The 18,353-nt window shown below is 39.1% G+C and overlaps 1 protein-coding gene across 5 annotated transcripts in view; it reads right to left on the bottom strand.

Annotated features, from left to right (window-relative positions):
• Window positions 1-18,353, bottom strand: part of LOC134532892 (solute carrier family 12 member 6) — a 474,522-nt gene that overhangs the window by 62,771 nt on the left and 393,398 nt on the right. For all 5 annotated transcript variants that reach the window (XM_063369907.1, XM_063369909.1, XM_063369911.1 and 2 more), the window contains 2 exons: window positions 16,966-17,045; window positions 348-599 (listed from right to left, as the gene is read on the bottom strand). In XM_063369907.1, the coding sequence (XP_063225977.1) occupies window positions 348-599; window positions 16,966-17,045 (332 nt within the window). The remainder of the gene's footprint in view (window positions 1-347; window positions 600-16,965; window positions 17,046-18,353) is intronic.

Raw genomic sequence — 18,353 nt, 5'->3', positions numbered from 1 at the left:
TCTGTGAGAATGCTGTGGCTTCTGGACACTGTATGCTGACCACTGTATTCGACATACGTGCGAACACGATAGACTACTAGGCGGACCGTGCGAGAAGATGCCGCTAGCCGGCTCGGTCTTTTTTTTATTTTTTCATTTTCTCGTCATTGATATTTTTTTAAGGGGGTTCTGAAAATTTGACACTAAACCTCCCGTGTATTTGTTGTTCTGTAACAAATATTTTGAACAGATATTTGCTAGTGAGTGTAAAAAGGTCGCGCAAGAGATAACAATTGCGAACACTTGCGTGCCACTCGGTAAACATCCCACGGACGGACGACGAGTGCAAGCAGAACAACAGCGCTCACCACGCAGCAGCAGGTGAAGACGATGAGGAAGCCGAACAAGGCGCCGGCGGTGCCGACCACCCACGTGAGGCGGATGAAGAGGATGACGCCGAAGATGTTCTGGATGCAGGGCAGGTAGACGCCGATGAGGGTGCCCATGCGCGCGCTCTGCACGGGCTTGGCGTCGGGGTCGGTGGGCGCCGGGATGGTGTTGCTGTAGTTGGCCAGCGAGCTGAGCAGCGTGGACACCTGTGGCCGGTCCTCCAGCTCCTCCTGCCGGGCCCACGCGACAGCGCGCGCTTGCAACGACACTGGCTGCGCGGAGACCAGTTTCAAGCTCAACTTCGACAGTCATAAAAATGACTCGTATTCGCACGCTTGCAATGACAGTGTCGAGCTGGTCATTGGCTGCGCGGAGACTGGTTTCAAGCTCAACTTCGACAGTCATAAAAATGACTCGTATTCGCACGCTTGCAATGACAGTGTCGAGCTGGTCATTGGCTGCGCGGAGACTGGTTTCAAGCTTAACTTTGTTAATAATTATGAAAACGAATCGTATTCGCACGCTTGAAATAACAGTGTCGAGCTGGTCACTGGCTGCGCGGAGACTAGTTTCAAGCTTAACTTTGACAATCATGAAAACGAATCGTATTCGCACGCTTGTAATGACAGTGTCGAGCTGGTCATTGGCTGCGCGGATACTAGTTTCAAGCTTAACTTTGTTAATAATTATGAAAACGAATCGTATTCGCACGCTTGAAATAACAGTGTCGAGCTGGTCATTGGCTGCGCGGAGACTAGTTTCAAGCTTAACTTTGACAATATTATGAAAACGACTCGTATTCGCACGCTTGCAATGACGGTGTCGATTCGGTCATTGGCTGCGCGGAGACTAGTTTAAAGTTTAACTTTGACAATTATGAAAACGACTCGTATTCGCATGCTTTCAATAACAGTGTCGAGCTGGTCATTGGCTGCGCGGATATTAGTTTCAAGCTTAACTTTGTTAATAATTATGAAAACGAATCGTATTCGCACGCTTGAAATAACAGTGTCGAGCTGGTCACTGGCTGCGCGGAGACTAGTTTCAAGCTTAACTTTGACAATATTGTCGCGGGTTGAAATTTTGCAGGGTTGTTGAAATCAAATTTAGGGACTTAACTGACGGGACTCTGGGCTGGCTGCTCTGTTCACTCGTCAGCGCAAGTGGCGTGACCATGTAATTGGGGCACGGGGCCGGCGCGGCGCGCTGCGGACTTGCAGAATTTTGTTTGTTTGTTTGGCCGCGCGCTGGCGCAGCCACGGGCCGCAGTTACTGGGGCGCGCTGTCGTAACAAGGCGCGCGGTGTGGCCTGCACATCGGGGTAGAGGGGGGGTAGTCTTCCCAGATGTTCTAGTTAGTTGTTTAGTAAATTTGACTTCAATAACGAGCTTTTGTTATGCTAGGCGCGGCAGGGCGCGCGAATTTAAGCGCAAGTGATTGGTGACTCGGGGCTCACTCAGGCGGAGGCTATGCGTCTCACCTGTGGTCACGAGTTGTTAGTTCGTTCGTGATGTAGGAATTCAAGCTTTCGGGCGGAAGCTATGGCCGACGCCAGAGGCCACGAGTCGTATAATTTAAGTTAGGTCATAATGTAGTCATCTTCAAGCTTTCGGGCGGAGGCAATGGCCCTCGTCACTAGTCGTTTAGTTATAATTTTTAAAATGTAATGTTCGTTCGGATTTTAAGGGCAGGAGAGGCCCCTACGTTAGTTTTAAGTAATCGATCAAGAAAGGCTTTTCGGAAAATGTGAGTATGGACTTATCTTTGTTTTAATTTTAAGTATTAATTATGATTTGAGGTATTCGGAAGGACTAGGGAAGTGTTTAGTGAAGTTCTCTCATTCTCTCTCTTGTAAGGTCGTTCAATCGTTAAGGAAGTAAAGAGATTATTGTTTTAAATTGTAATCCCGCTATTTAAATGTTCTTTAAAATGATGTTGAGTATTTGACTTTAAGAATAAAATAATTTTAATTAAGTATTATGTTATTTTGCAAAATCTCCTTAGTTCAGCTCTCACCAGACATCCTGTACGGGATGACGAACCTATGATCCTAGGTACAGTAAAGTATTTTATGAAGTTAAGACTAGTTGATGCCAAGCGAGTTGTTTCTATGTAAAGAGCTACGATTCTCTCCCCCCTCTGAAAGTGAGACGTGACAGAAATGGTGGTGGCACCGGCTAGGTGCCACGTGACAGAAATGGTAGAGTTCGCCGGGTAGGTTCTATTTCGGGAGAGAGAGAGGTAGATTTTTATGTTTATTATTAAGTTAGTTTCAGCTTCTGATAGCAGGTTATTAAGAGTTTACTTGAGGAGAGTATTACGGAATTTAATCTAAGTGGAGGAAGTCTTTGAGATTTTTTTTTGACGTAACAGATGTTTATTTGAGTATACTTGTAAGGATAAAGTTTATAGTGATAAGTTGTTTTAAGTCGTTGAGTTTATCAGGGATTTTTACGTGAGGAGAATACGTTCAGGGCCGGCGCCAGGCCCATGCGGCACATGCGGCCGCATGTGGCGCCACGCGGGCAGTGGCGCCAACGGAGCTATCGGAAAAAAAAATACAAAAATTTTTTAATTTATTTGAGCAAAATAGTTTTATAAATAAATAAACGCCATGAACATGATTATAATTTTATAAAAGATAGAGTGTTTCTGTTTGCTAATACAGCAATATGCGAGCATCGGTGGTGATGCGATGGCGATGACTCATGTGGTGGTGGTGCGCGCCGCGCGGTGCTTCCCTGCTTTCCTGTCACAACGTGAAGCCCTCCCCACCCTCCTCCCGCTGCCCCCGACCCACCGTAAGTGCCTGCTCACTGCACCGCTCAGTCTCAGTGCTAGTGCTATCTGTCAACTCGACAAGTGCATGCACACGCCACTGTCCAGTTTGATATTATTATTGTGGTGGTATCATGGCGGACAAGAAGAAACCTACGGGTACTTTTTATAGAAAAAGAAAAAAGGACATGGAAAGAGAAAACGAAAAACAGGCGAAAGCAATGAGTAAATTTTTTGTTAGATCTGAAGTTGGCTCTTCCGTAGAGTCTGAGTCTCATAAGAACGACACCGCAGAACAACAAACAATGCAGGTAAGAGAGCAATTATTATATTTATCTGTACTTTTAAACTAAACGAAAAATTAAGTTTTCTCCATCTTACTTACAAATTTTCTCAACTTTTGTTGTGCATTTTCTATGGGATGATTTAGTATCCAACATGTGTTACACGTGTTTCAGGATTCTGATTCCGAGGAAACTTTGGTTATTCCATTACCCAAATCATCTAGACCAACTGTTCAAATTGAATCTGAGAACATCGAACAACATCCACTGCAGGTAAATTTGAATATATTTTAGGTGCTTTTTGTTCAATTGTTTCTATATTTGGTAAGTAGCCGATCATGAAATCGTAGCTTATGGCACACCATTAAGGAAGGATGAACAAAAATTATTTTTTCAAAATTCGTTTTTAACTTTATTATTAATGTTAATCCAAATCAAAAAACGATGTAAAAATATCACAACAATTTTTATATTATTACACATACTTAAAGTGCTGATTTTGACCCTCTCGGTTTCCGACTAGACTTCTAACAAACATTTACAAACAGCTGTTTTAATAGAGTGGCGGGGGGTTTTGTTTTGTTATTGTGTAGCGCGGGCGAGATGACTGACTTCCCTCCCTGATCGCGAGCAAAGCCTAGAATTGATCCTAACCATATACTTTTTTTTATTTGTAGTTTTACAAGTTACGAATTACGTGCGTTCCCTTGCGTTCCGGCACTCTTGGGAGGTAAGGGAACGCCGTTATGTTGCGTTCCCACTGAAATTAACCACTGTGTTGATGTGTTTTCAGGATTTTCATCTCAAGGAAAACAGGAACGATCTTGACGACTGTGGAGAATGGCCGGCTAAAATCACCGATGACATCCGTCAAGTTCTCGTCGAGAAAGGCCCTGTGCAGGTTAAACATTTTAAATTTCCTGTTGACCATAAATCTGGCAGACGCTTCACAGTTGCCAATTATAAACAAAAATTGTCAAATGGAGAAGAAATCGACAGAGAATGGCTCGTGTACTCAAAATCGAAAAATTCAGTATTTTGTTTCTTTTGTAAACTCTTCAGTAATGAAGTTATATCTGTTTCTGAAACAGAGGGTTACTCTGATTGGCAAAACATGTCAACATTCTTACGCCAACACGAAAAGTCACCTCATCATATAACAGCTGCCATTTCTTATCGAGAACTTTCCCAGAGATTGAAGTCAGGGAAAACCATTGACGAAGAAAACCAACACATCATAAAATCAGAAACAGAGCATTGGTATGAAGTTTTGAAGCGACTTCTTACTATAGTGCAGTTCCTTGGAGCTCAAGGATTAGCTTTTCGTGGCACTAATGATAAGATTTTCCAAGAAAATAACGGAAACTTTTTGAAACTAGTGGAGCACATTTCCAGATTTGACGCTGTTCTCTCTGAACATCTTCGCAGGATAACTTCGAAAGAAACTCATGTACACTATTTAAGCAAAGAGATACAAAATGAGTTCATAGATGTACTTGCTCGTAAAGTTAATGAATTCATCTTAAGTGAATTGCATAAAGCTACCTACTATTCCATCATTCTTGACTGTACACCTGACGTTAGCCACCAAGAACAGATGACTCTAGTAGTCAGATTTGTTCACGCTATACCAGGAGAAAACGCAATAATCAAAGAATACTTCCTTGGGTTTCTGCAAGCGTTTGATACATCTGGAGAAGGACTAACAGCTATTTTGTTGGATGAGTTGTCAAAAAGAGGAATAGCTTTAAACAACATGCGAGGCCAGGGGTATGATAACGGGTCTAACATGAAGGGAAAACATGTTGGGGTTCAAAAAAGGATCCTAGACCTCAACCCAAGAGCCTTCTTTGTCCCTTGTGGAAGTCACTCACTAAACCTAGTAGTAAACGACGCTGCTCTTTCCTGTACTGTAGCCGTGAACTTTTTCAGTAACGTTCAAGAGATTTATAACTATTTTTCGGCATCCATCCATAGATGGGACATATTGAAACATCACGTAACAAATTTAACAGTAAAACCTTTAAGTGAAACCCGATGGGAAAGTAGGATTGACGCTCTTGAACCTCTGCGCTACCATATTGATGAAATATACGACGCTGTTTACGCAGCCTCTACTGATGCCAAGATTGATGTTTTTGGAAAAAATACAGTCACTGGTATTGCCAAAAAAATAACAGATTTTCGGTTCCTTTGTTGCTTGATCACATGGTATGAGGTTTTGTTCAAAATAAACTTGGTAAGCAAAACCCTTCAGGCAAAAGAAGTCAACCTGCAGAGTGCCATGACCCTAATTGAAAGCGTAAAGTCGTTTTTGATCAAAATGAGAACAGAAAATGGATTTAATAATGTTGTTACAGACGCAAAGGAGTTGGCTGATAAACTCGGAATCAGCTCTGAGTTTCCTAATGAAACGGTAGTAAAGGCAAGAAAGGTTAAACGTCAATTTTTGTATGAAGGTGTCGACGAACCAATTAAGACAGACAGGAAAAGATTCTTTCAAAATAAATTTCTTTTTTGTGATTCTCGATACAGCCATCAGTTCATTGTCCGAGAGATTTGATCTTATGCACAACCATAGCAAACATTTCCAATTTCTTTATGACTTGAAAAAATTAGAAAATGGTGAAGAAAAAACTATCAAAGGAAATTGTCAACGTTTGAGCGAAGTACTGACAGCAGGTGATGAAAGAGACATTAACGCAGAAGATCTTTTTAAGGAAATATCAATATTAATTCCAATGTTGTCACAAGAAGAGAGTTCCCCTCACACAACACTGAGCTATCTCACAACAAACAAATTAATAGACATATTTCCAAATGTTTTCATCGCGTTGAGGATTCTACTAACATTACCAATATCAGTGGCCAGTGGAGAAAGGAGCTTCTCAAAACTAAAAAGAATAAAAAACTACCTTCGATCTAGCATTTCACAAGAACGTCTTAGTGGTCTTGCCACATTGGCCATTGAAAATGAAATATTGAACACAATAGATACAGATACGATTTTAAAGGATTTTGCAAAAGCTAAATCAAGAAAGAAAGGTTTTCTGAAGTAGAACACTGCTGATGAACGAGTGTAGTTAGGAAGTTATGAGTATGTTGATGATGATGACCTTATTAATTGTTTTGTTATTGACTTTTGAAGAAACTGTAAATAAAATAAGATAGTTGTATCATAAATTTTTAGTCTTTATTTCCTTTGTTTTTATTACTACAGTAGGCTAGTGTGTATAAGTATATATATATATATATATATATATATATATATATATATATATGCGTTTGCACCAATATATGAAGTCACTAATATGTGTGTGTATATATATATATATATATATATATATATATATATATATTGGCGCCAAATCCAGATCTCGCATGTGCCGAAAAAACTCCTTGCACCGGCCCTGAATACGTTATAATTTAAATGATTAATAGAGATAATGCAAGTGGTTTAATTTAATTGAAATTAATTTTAAGATTGTAGGTTAAGAGAGTTAAAATTTAAAATAAAGTTTTTTTCGTAAATAGGAATTATTTTCAAGAGAAGTTTGTTTAGTTGTCGTGCGCGTAGGAGACGAGACGGACGAATTAAATCAGTCGAGGGAAGGATAAACGTTAGAAAGGAATTAAAGAGAAAACGAGAGTTTATGTAAAAGAGAGTTATAGCATTTATAGTGATGTTTTGTTTTAATTAGAAAAATGTTGAGAGTTGTTTCAGAACGACACGTCAGTGGACGTGGCAGAATGAACACGTGACGGGGAGGTGCTGAGACCTAGCGGAGAACGGAGGAACCGCAAGCGAGGGTTGGCGCACCTGATGGAATTCGGTGACGTCACGAGCACGTACAGAGACGTGGACGGCCGTGACCTTGTTTTGATCAGCTGTACGGTAACTTAGCGATAAGAAAATAGACTATTGGTTAAATAAATTTAAATTTAAGTGTGTTTTAGAAGAAGAGGAACTTTCAGTATGTAAGTAATTTAATTTAAGAAGTGTATGATGTATAGGCTAGAAGCGTCTCGTTGTAAGTTGTTTATGTTTTTGTTAGTTAAATTCTACCTCGGTTTTAAAAATATTTTTTTGGGATTTGTAAACAGTAATAAGGAGGTACACTATAAAATCGATAAGCATTGAGAAAACTGGAAAGGATAGTTTTTGTGTGTAGAGGGAATTTACTCCAAGGGAACAGAGAGACAAAATTAATGTTTTCATTAGGGCGAGGGACCCTAAGGTGAGGTGTTGTGTCCCTGGGAAGTAGGGATTGTAGGGCAGACCCATAGGAGATGGGCTGACTACGGAATTAAGGGTCAGGAGAACCCCTGAGAGTTGTGAGTAGTTTGGGGCAGGAGTTCCTCAAGGTAGTACCGAAGTGGCTATCCTGTATGGGATAGGGCACCATTTCAATGAAGTATGTTGGTGGGGTTAGAGTCCCCTGGTGTGTAGTGGGCCTATAGCAGATAGGCACTACAGTGAAATTTTTGGTTATTTTGTGAGGTAAATTCCCTGGGTTAAGTTAGAGAATGTGTAAAAAGTTAGGAAGAAGGGAAATGAGAAACATTGCTGTAGAGAGTCAGTGTACTTGCCTAATGTGAAATTGAATTTTAATAAATTAATTAATGAGAAAGTTTTTTCTGGTCAAATAATAATGGAAGGGAATTAATTAATTTTTTTTGAGTAAGGTGTTTTAAGTAATGAAATAAAATAATGTGAAGTAAGTTTGAATAATTGGGGAGGAGTTTCTTTAAGAGTTTAGATACTTGTTTTTGAATTTATTGAGATATTCAGCCAGTGGAGTTTGAGAGATACAGTGAGATTTCAAGGAAATCGGTTGTTTATTAATTAGGAAGAATGAGATTTTATGATTTAGAGTCAGTAAGCAGAGTTAAGTTTACGACATGATATTTGGTTGACAGTTTACAGTTATTAAGGAGACAGAGTAATCTATTTATTTTTATTTTAATGGTTTGAAGATAAGGTTATGAAGTTTTTTTAAGTTTCTTTGGCATGTTGGAATAATTTTTTTTGATTTTAAGAATTTACAGAGAAAGTTTAATTGATTTTTATTGTTTGGAAGTATGGAGGTTTAGTGTTCGATTAGCCCTAACTTGATGGTCGGATCCCAAAAGAATGCCGTAAAACCGATAGCCAATTGAGAGGAATGCGGTAGGCGCTTGTGTAGAGAGGGGTTGTGGGAAAACTCCTTGGGACTGATGGCAGATCAGGGGCCCTAAATAGTGTGTGAGGCTGTAAAACCAGTGCAGAGAAAGCCTGGTATGCTTAAATTTTTTTTGGGCACAGGTTAGGTAAACCTGGGGTTCCATGGGATTTAGTCATGTTAGCTGCTGTGAGACATTAAGATTTCCAGGCTCCATAGTAAATTCAATGTAAATTTTTGTTTTCTTAAAATAATAAATTTGTTTTTAATTTTTTTGAGATATTTGATTTGTAACAGTGAATACAGACCCCGAGGAATAAGAGTTGTCATGCTGTGAGAGGAGAAGGTGGTAGGCCTAAAGGGTACAGGCACCACAGAGGTTATTTGTATTGCATAATTTAAATATAAGGAAACTTGAGAATTTGAAATTTTGTTGTTGGTTTGTACACCCATAAGAAGAGTATAGGCAGAATTTTTATTGTTATGAGATGTCTAATTTAATTGAAAAGAAGAAAGTTTAAAGATGCAAGGTAACATTATTATTGTAATAATTGAAAGAGATTAAGAGGTAGAGAGAAATAGGCAGTTTTTGTTTGTAAGTACTAAAGTTTACAAATAGAAATTTAGTAACTAAGAATGAATAATAAGTTAAGTCTAGTGTAAAAGTTTTTTTTAAGTTTGTTAAGTTAAGAGTCACAAGTAAATTTTTTTTTGAGAGAATGTCTTTGATAGGAAGTATTAGAAACTTATGGGAATTTTAGGGTAACATAAATAATGTAGGTAATGAATAATAAATAGATGGTAGGTCTTAAGTTAGGATTAACATTTGAAGCAGAATTTAATTAAGAAGAAGGAAAATAAATAGGCCTAATGAAAAGAACAAAAAAGGATTTTATGGTAAAAAATTTTTTTTTAAGTAATAAACAATGAATAATAATGTTGTTTCAGGGTAATGTGTACTAATAATACAATTTTTTTTAGGACCAAAGAACAGGAATTATGTAATTTAAATTAACATGTATTTTTGAAACTGTTACAGATTCCTTAAGATGAGCTGAGCAGCAGTCCAGTTTACAAGATGACAAGAGTTCGAGAGACAAGATACAAGATCACTGAAACAAGAGCCGACTGAAGATTCAAGAGAAGAGAAAGCTGGCAGCCATGGACTTACAAGTGGAGATTAATAAGGTCATGTAAAGTTTTATTTTTTTATGGAAGACAGTAACTGGAGTTTTTTTGTTATAAACATTATTTACAGAACTTTTTAGGTTATAGTAATGTAATGGAACTAGTGAGTTGTGGTAGCTGTCAAAAAGAACTAATACCTTAAGTTTAATTTTTAAAGTTAATTTTCTTAATTTACAGAGGGATTAGTAGTTTTTTTTAAAACCTTATTTAGGTTGGAATTTAAATACAATAGCTTATTATAAATGTGTACGAACAGTTCAAGTTCACAGTACTGATAGGTAGGTCAGATGATCTTATTGATTTTGATGATTTGTTGTTTTGAGTTGATTTTTAAGTGTTGTGAATTAGACAATGAAATAGTTCTGAAAACTTAAATTATTTCAAGCTAAGAAATAGTACATTTAATTGTAACTCGAAGGACACCAGAATTTACTTTTTTTTGAATTAGTAATGTTTGAAAATTTTATACTTTACAAGAAAGGTTATAAACAAACAGATCGGATGGAACAAGGATGCAGTAAATCACAATTTCATTTAGAATTATTGATTAGCTTTTGAGGTTATGAAGGAAAAGTAGCCATAATTTAAAAGTTTGAATAAAAAAATGTTTTTTTTTAATTTGTTTGAAATAGAAAGTTTAAAAGTTAATTAGTCATGATTTAGGTGGGTGATGGGGTGGGAATTGGCCACTCTTTTTCCCTATAACCTCCCTAACATGGCCTTCTATTACAACTAACAGAAATAAAGAAGAAGAAAAATGAAGAATTATTAGTTAGAATGTTTCTTTCATGAAGATACCTGATGAACTTTTATTGTTTGGAAGAATAGAAGCAAGGTTAATCAGATATTTTTACTCAGAAGAAGAAGAAGTAGAAGAAGATAAAGCAGTTTTATGACTCGACAAGCCAGAGATTGGTGTTTCCCCTCTGCGCTTCTATTGACTACGTTGTTTACTCTCATGGGATAGCTGGTTCGGCACCATGGAGAGAGATTGGTGGGCATTGTGGTTGCCCCCAGAAGAAAAGAAGAGTAGAAGAGGTTATGGGTGGGTCATGTGAAGTGACCTTCAACCCAGTTACTTCGTGGGGACTATTTGCTGTATAGAGAAGATCAAGACTCAAGAGGTAGGGAAAATCATTGGAGGTCATGTTTCCCTTCCTTAAGTTTTTCCTATCAAATTATTTGCCTGATTAGATTATGCTAAGGGTGGGATACTTTATGTTAGCAGTTGAATTAATTAATTTTATTTTTTTGTGTGTTTGCATCCTTGCCCATCGATTGCAGTTTAGTAGTTAGTTTTGTATTTGTCAGGCGTGATGGTAATGCCTGTTGATGATGTTTCAGAATTGTAATCTGTTCGTGATGAGGATGGCACAACTCCGAAGCAGATGTGGGGAGAAGTTGTGAGCTGCCCTGGAAGCCAGTCCAGTAGCTGTTGGAGTTGAGTGGTGTTTGCTGATGGCCAGCCCAGGGAGCTACTCTTCTCGACAACACTGACTTCGAGGAGTTGCACCAACCTTCACGAGATAAGAGTTTAATTAATTGAAACACTGTAAGGACACTTAATTTTTTTTGAAGAACGAAAGAAGTATGGTAATAAACGGAAACTGGAAAAAAAAATAATAATAATAATTATCAAGAATTTGCACATTGTTTAACGAATACTGAGAAACTAACTAAATTAATTTAATTTGTAAAGAGAGCTTCACTAACAGAACAATTTTTTTTAGAATTGAGAACTCGAGCCTCTGAAGGTCCCTGTGAAAACAAACCAGATAAAAGTTTTACATTTAATTTTATGAATACTTGTTGTTTTAAAATAAATCTTATGCAGAATCTAGATGTATGTTTAGACAGCAAGGAACTAAGAAAATTATTATTTTTGTGAAATGAGGAATTTATAGTTATGGTTTGATGGAGAAATACAATTTGTAATTGTGAGGTAGCTCGATGGGGCTCGAGCTCTGTGAGGGGAGGGTTATGTCGCGGGTTGAAATTTTGCAGGGTTGTTGAAATCAAATTTAGGGACTTAACTGACGGGACTCTGGGCTGGCTGCTCTGTTCACTCGTCAGCGCAAGTGGCGTGACCATGTAATTGGGGCACGGGGCCGGCGCGGCGCGCTGCGGACTTGCAGAATTTTGTTTGTTTGTTTGGCCGCGCGCTGGCGCAGCCACGGGCCGCAGTTACTGGGGCGCGCTGTCGTAACAAGGCGCGCGGTGTGGCCTGCACATCGGGGTAGAGGGGGGGTAGTCTTCCCAGATGTTCTAGTTAGTTGTTTAGTAAATTTGACTTCAATAACGAGCTTTTGTTATGCTAGGCGCGGCAGGGCGCGCGAATTTAAGCGCAAGTGATTGGTGACTCGGGGCTCACTCAGGCGGAGGCTATGCGTCTCACCTGTGGTCACGAGTTGTTAGTTCGTTCGTGATGTAGGAATTCAAGCTTTCGGGCGGAAGCTATGGCCGACGCCAGAGGCCACGAGTCGTATAATTTAAGTTAGGTCATAATGTAGTCATCTTCAAGCTTTCGGGCGGAGGCAATGGCCCTCGTCACTAGTCGTTTAGTTATAATTTTTAAAATGTAATGTTCGTTCGGATTTTAAGGGCAGGAGAGGCCCCTACGTTAGTTTTAAGTAATCGATCAAGAAAGGCTTTTCGGAAAATGTGAGTATGGACTTATATTTGTTTTAATTTTAAGTATTAATTATGATTTGAGGTATTCGGAAGGACTAGGGAAGTGTTTAGTGAAGTTCTCTCATTCTCTCTCTTGTAAGGTCGTTCAATCGTTAAGGAAGTAAAGAGATTATTGTTTTAAATTGTAATCCCGCTATTTAAATGTTCTTTAAAATGATGTTGAGTATTTGACTTTAAGAATAAAATAATTTTAATTAAGTATTATGTTATTTTGCAAAATCTCCTTAGTTCAGCTCTCACCAGACATCCTGTACGGGATGACGAACCTATGATCCTAGGTACAGTAAAGTATTTTATGAAGTTAAGACTAGTTGATGCCAAGCGAGTTGTTTCTATGTAAAGAGCTACGATTCTCTCCCCCCTCTGAAAGTGAGACGTGACAGAAATGGTGGTGGCACCGGCTAGGTGCCACGTGACAATATTATGAAAACGACTCGTATTCGCACGCTTGCAATGACGGTGTCGATTCGGTCATTGGCTGCGCGGAGACTAGTTTCAAGCTTAACTTTGACAATTATGAAAACGAATCGTATTCGCAAGCTTGAAATAAGCTTTAATCAGGCTAGCCAAGTTATCTTTTCACGGTGACCACGATTCAATCCTGTCATGGCAAGCTTGCAGGATGACTAGGCGTGCGGAGACCGGTAAACTTTATTCAATCTCGCAGGTAACATTCTACCAGGGGTGGTTATGGCGTTCCACTCGGAGCTCAGACCGGTGTTTTCTTGTCGGTCTAGTGAGGCCACGAGTGGTCTGACCACTCGACCTTCACCAAGGTGGGGTTGAACCACTGAGATCTGGCAAGTAGGCCGGTGTGTTTCTTCGAGGTGCTCCTGTTACCCCTCCCCACCCACACCCGTTCATTCAGTCAGTGCTCCATCCACGTCTCTTATGTAAGGAGGCTAAGCCTCAACCACGCCGAGTAAATCGCTGAAAGATGCACGCCGACTGTCGTTGCACGGCGTTCCAGGTTCAAGGCTTGGGTGTGGATTTGAGTGGTTTAAAATTGACACCACACACGCTACAACAGCCAAACAAATGACAAACCACGAAATAAATAAATAAATGAATAAAGTGGCGAGAGCTCTTGGCTGGTGAACCAAAAGCCTAGGATTTGATTACCGGGCACGGTCGGAGATTCCTAACTTGTGGAAAAATTTATTTCCTGTGTCACTTGTTCCTCTCCAGTCAAGCCATCGCCGTCTGCCAGTGGTGATGGCTGGAGATCACCTCCGGCCTTCGGACCGATCAACACATCGCCATGGTATCGAGTATTTTACTACCTACTCGTCGGCGAAAAAAAAACTCATGCGTGTTTTTTTTTAGCATGCTGCCACTAGTTAAGTGAGTGCTGAGTAAAGCTAGTTAGCTCTCTCGCAATAAGTTTGATGTGAGCTTATATTATTATTAATTCGCGTTGCTTTAAAGTTTTTACTTTTTACTTTACAAAGAAGATATATTTGTGTATATATACACATAAATATAATAATTTTATTTTTTAAACTGTGTTATTAAGACCTCGTCGATCAAACAAAAAAGATAGCCATTTAAAAGAGTACATAAAAAAAACCTATTTGTCAACAAGTTAACGAGTCAGTGGGATTAAATTGAGCTAATTTGTTCTCAATGAATGACTACACAGGTGAAAAGCTGAAGCAAACTAGCTAAATGTAATTGAGGTTCTACTTCAGTCAGTTGTAAACGGGTTTTCGTCAATTTATTCAGTGGGATCGATTCAGATTCGGTGAAATTTTTGAACGTTAGTTTCCTAAGATCATCTAACTTAATCCCATCGCTTGTATACTCTGAGATCCGGGATTAACCATTTTTTTTACAGTACAATTTAATATTGTTTCCCTGTGTTAGTATATTAAAATGATGCTGTGCTTCATAGAATTAATAATGCATTAATTAACCTAACCAACAGACTCTATATCAGAAACGGGAAATTGACTTAAATACCTGCTGAGCCTACATGCGTTATTGTAAATATTGAATTGATTTGTTTCTTGAAAACTCTAGAAATTAAAATATATTAAATAATTTCTTCAATATAATCGAGTAAGAATTGAAAAGGAAGACGTGCAACACTGTCGAAAACGGTAAATTATTACTAAAAACTCGGCAACTTTGACTGTTGAAATACTATAAACAGTTTACAGGACAGTTTGATATTTCACTTGTGGCTCAGAAAACTACATTTTTAACTTCCAACGTCCGTGGCCTAGCTACGTACTTCCACTAACCTATAATATCTATAAATGTAAAATAAATTGAACAGTCAAGTTTCAAACAGATTTTAGTCAGGAAGTCAATTTACCTAAAAGCGGGTGGCATATTTAAATTCAAAAAGAGGGAAATATTACGCAATTTAGAAAAAAAAATTGTCTCCAGTAAATACATACAAAGTAGACCACGAGAAAGACCGCTAAACCATGCTATCTTTCAGGAAGGCTAGGGTAATTTTTTTGGTGTTGAGCAAGGTTGAATGAGTTTTATAGCCCTGCCGTGCGAGACATTAATCGACTCTCTTACGCAGCCTTACCACGCCATGAATCAAGAACACCCGTCGCTTCACCTCCGTTCACCAGCGCCACCAATGTCGCGAACCTTTATTCTAGTACTAAATTACTTTGGCGTAAAATGTTAACGGCAACGGTAAATCTCTTCAAGAGAGCTCGGGGAGAACGATCGCAGCAAGGTAGTGAACATTAAAGTTTATGGATGCCGAAGGTTTGATTTTTTTTTTATCTTGTCAAACGCAAATGGTTAAGGGCATGCACATTTCGCTTAAACCTTCCGAGACAAGCTGAAATTCATAACACCGTAGCATCGTAGGTGTTTCGTGATATGCTGAGTTTCTTACAGGTACATGCCGATTGTTACAACACCAATCACAGTAAGTCAGTGCGGAAGCAAACACGTCCTGAGTGGCTCGGTCAAACAAAGCAACGACTTCTCTCTCAGACTGCCGACAATCACAAGGAAGAAACCGCTGGTGCGGGTATACCTTGTTGCAGTCTAATAGGCTCTCAAAATTTTTTTTTCCGTGAAAAATGCATACCTTTACGAATAGTACAAGAGCGCTTACGAGTCGTTAAGTGACTCAGCGAATTATCTGTACACCACTTAACCACCCCGTTGCTCCATTGCGTGTGTGACGCTGTGGGAAATGACATAGATAGTAAGAGTTTATTTTAGTTCCCAGCTGTCATATAATATTGAATTATGATCGTAAGTCGAATCAAAATGATTTTTCAACCTAAAAATCATAATTCTTTCTGATTTCGCAATTTCTTTTATGTGCAGGATCTTCCGACATACTGAACTAAAACAGCAAGAATCATGTACCACAGGATCTAGCTAACAGGATCATGCCATCAGGATCAAGCCTTCAGGATCCAGGGATAAACTTGGATGGATGAAACACCAGCCATAACAGAACACAGACTACACGACGGCTGTAATCAAACAATTCCCTGGAAAGAATACAAAATTCAACGTGTCAGCTACTTCAGTGCACAGCACGTATTCCTCACAGAAAATGAACGACGTTAACAATTCTATTAAAATTTTAGGCTCTCATTATACTCGTTCGTTAAAACGTTACTCAAAACAGTAAGTACTTTAAATGCAATGTAACTAAACAAACATTACTTACATAATTATTCTAATAAAACAACAAACATGAAATACTAGCATTAAAAATTCCTTTCGACTGCAGTACAATCGTTATTCAAACGAATTTCATTAACAAAACACCTACATTGACTAAAGTTCTCTAAAAAAATTTTTTTAAATCCCACACGGGTAAACATAAATAATGAATATCGGCGATTGCGTGAATACATAGGTGTTGTAATGCCAGCTGTAAACTGTTAAGAACCTAAACCCAGTATTACTGCAAACACTATTTTGTATGATACAGCGTTTTCACGTAAAAGTACAAATGTATAAATGTCTGTAATTTAACATATAGACTTATGTTCAAATGACAAAAAAAAAAAAAAAAAAAAAAAAAAAAACAGTGTGGCGAGTGAACGAGAAAACGGCAAGAAAACGAGTGAGGGTTCACACAAGGCAAGAAGTGAGTTTAGCAGATGTTAGTGGGTCGGGCTGTGAATACGCAGTCCACTAGTGAACTCTACCAAAACGTCGTCCACACCTTTCATGTAGAGGGCGAGTGGCGAGTGAGGTGGGGTGGGGGAAAATACAGGACCGTTTACTGTTCATCTTACTGGATCGAGCTCACTCGCCGTTTTACTAAACCTCTCGACTAGCCACTCCCGCTCACACACGGCTAGTTTACCTAATTACTCGCCACTGGTATAGTGTAAACCAGCCATTATTTTACATACACGTCCATCGAGAGCCTTGCAACACGAATCCTCGTACCCACAGAGTTAAAACATTTTCTGGAAATTTAAAATTAAAACAAATCCTGTGGCCCTCTTAAGATAACAGTACCGTACACACAAGTAGTTATCACTTACCGAGTACAGGTACAGATTTGTTTCGTATCCCGACATCTTTTCTCGGTCCGTGACGAAAGGCTGCTCATCGGATCCATCGCCTGGAACAAGGCAAATGACACTCAACACTTCAAACTACTGCCACAAAACAGGATCATTAATAAATAGGTTCCTTCATGATAAAGCAGGGAACAAAATTCAATGACAATAGATACAAACTATAGACCTATGGCGTCATTATTTATATCTACATAAATAAAAATGTAAATGTTCATTCAAAATATTAAATACCAGAAAGGTCTCCACAGATTGTGTTGAAATTTTTACACAACGTTGAATTCGATTCGAATACGCGCGTGTTTTTATATACCCGTGTCACACCCGTGACAGGTAAAAATATATATAAATTAATGTTTTTGTGATCGTAATCTGATTTGTAAAGATAAAGATACAGACAGGAAGACATAGACAGATATATAGAAATATAGAGAGAGCGAGGGATATATATTTATATATATAGAGATGTAGACACATAGATAGGGAGATTGATTGAGATATAGATAGAAACATAGAGACATAGACATATAGTGAATGGAGAGATATGGATGAAGATACATAGATATATAAAGAGATATAGAGAGAAACGTGTTAAACGAGATGTGAAAAAAATGACATAACTTGTTAAGGTTTTCATTGAATTTTTAGTAGCAATGGAACTGAAATTTTTGTCTTTTTTTCAGAACTCACCCGGGCTCGGGCCCTGGGGATTCTGATCTCCCCCTCCTCCCCACTAATTTTTTTTGACGGATCTGGCAAAATTGTATTTTTTTTTTTTTTTACTCTCTGGCTTTCTGCGGTTAGAGAGTAAAATATGTCTGGCGTCAAATTACCACTTTACGTTGGTAAATTAAAAAAAAAAAAGAACAGCGTGTGTGTGTTGGTTCGTTTGGTGAACAAAACAGGAAAGTCACGTGTGGTTGACAGTCGTGTTATCAGATGGCGAGCCGAGGACGCGCGCAGGACAGCTGACTGCGACTGCGCGCGTCCCCTTGCGGACCATCAGCCCCCCCCCCCCCCGGGGGGGGGGGGACACGTCACACGTCTGTCGCGCCGGGTTCGCCGCCCGCGCCGTCGACGGTCACAGCTGCCGTCAACCGTCCCAGGAGCCCGGCGACGGTTCTCTTTTATTTGTGCACAGTAGTCGAGATCTGAGTACTGCCGCACAACAGTCGCGAACCCCTAGATAATAACGACACCTTTCTCTTTCGACGTGACAACGTCTAATAAATCGATGAACGCCGGCTGCACGCACGAAAAAGTGTCACGTTACGCACATTGTCCCGTTACGCTGTGTCCCGTTACGCTCATTGTACGCTTGCGCCGCATCTATCTCTCTTCCACTCGATTGG

Source organism: Bacillus rossius, chromosome 6 (genome assembly GCF_032445375.1).
Source record: "Bacillus rossius redtenbacheri isolate Brsri chromosome 6, Brsri_v3, whole genome shotgun sequence".
In the NCBI taxonomy this organism is placed as follows: domain Eukaryota; kingdom Metazoa; phylum Arthropoda; class Insecta; order Phasmatodea; family Bacillidae; genus Bacillus; species Bacillus rossius.
The sequence above is the reverse complement of the archived record's forward strand: the minus strand, read 5'-3'. Positions and strand labels throughout refer to the sequence as shown.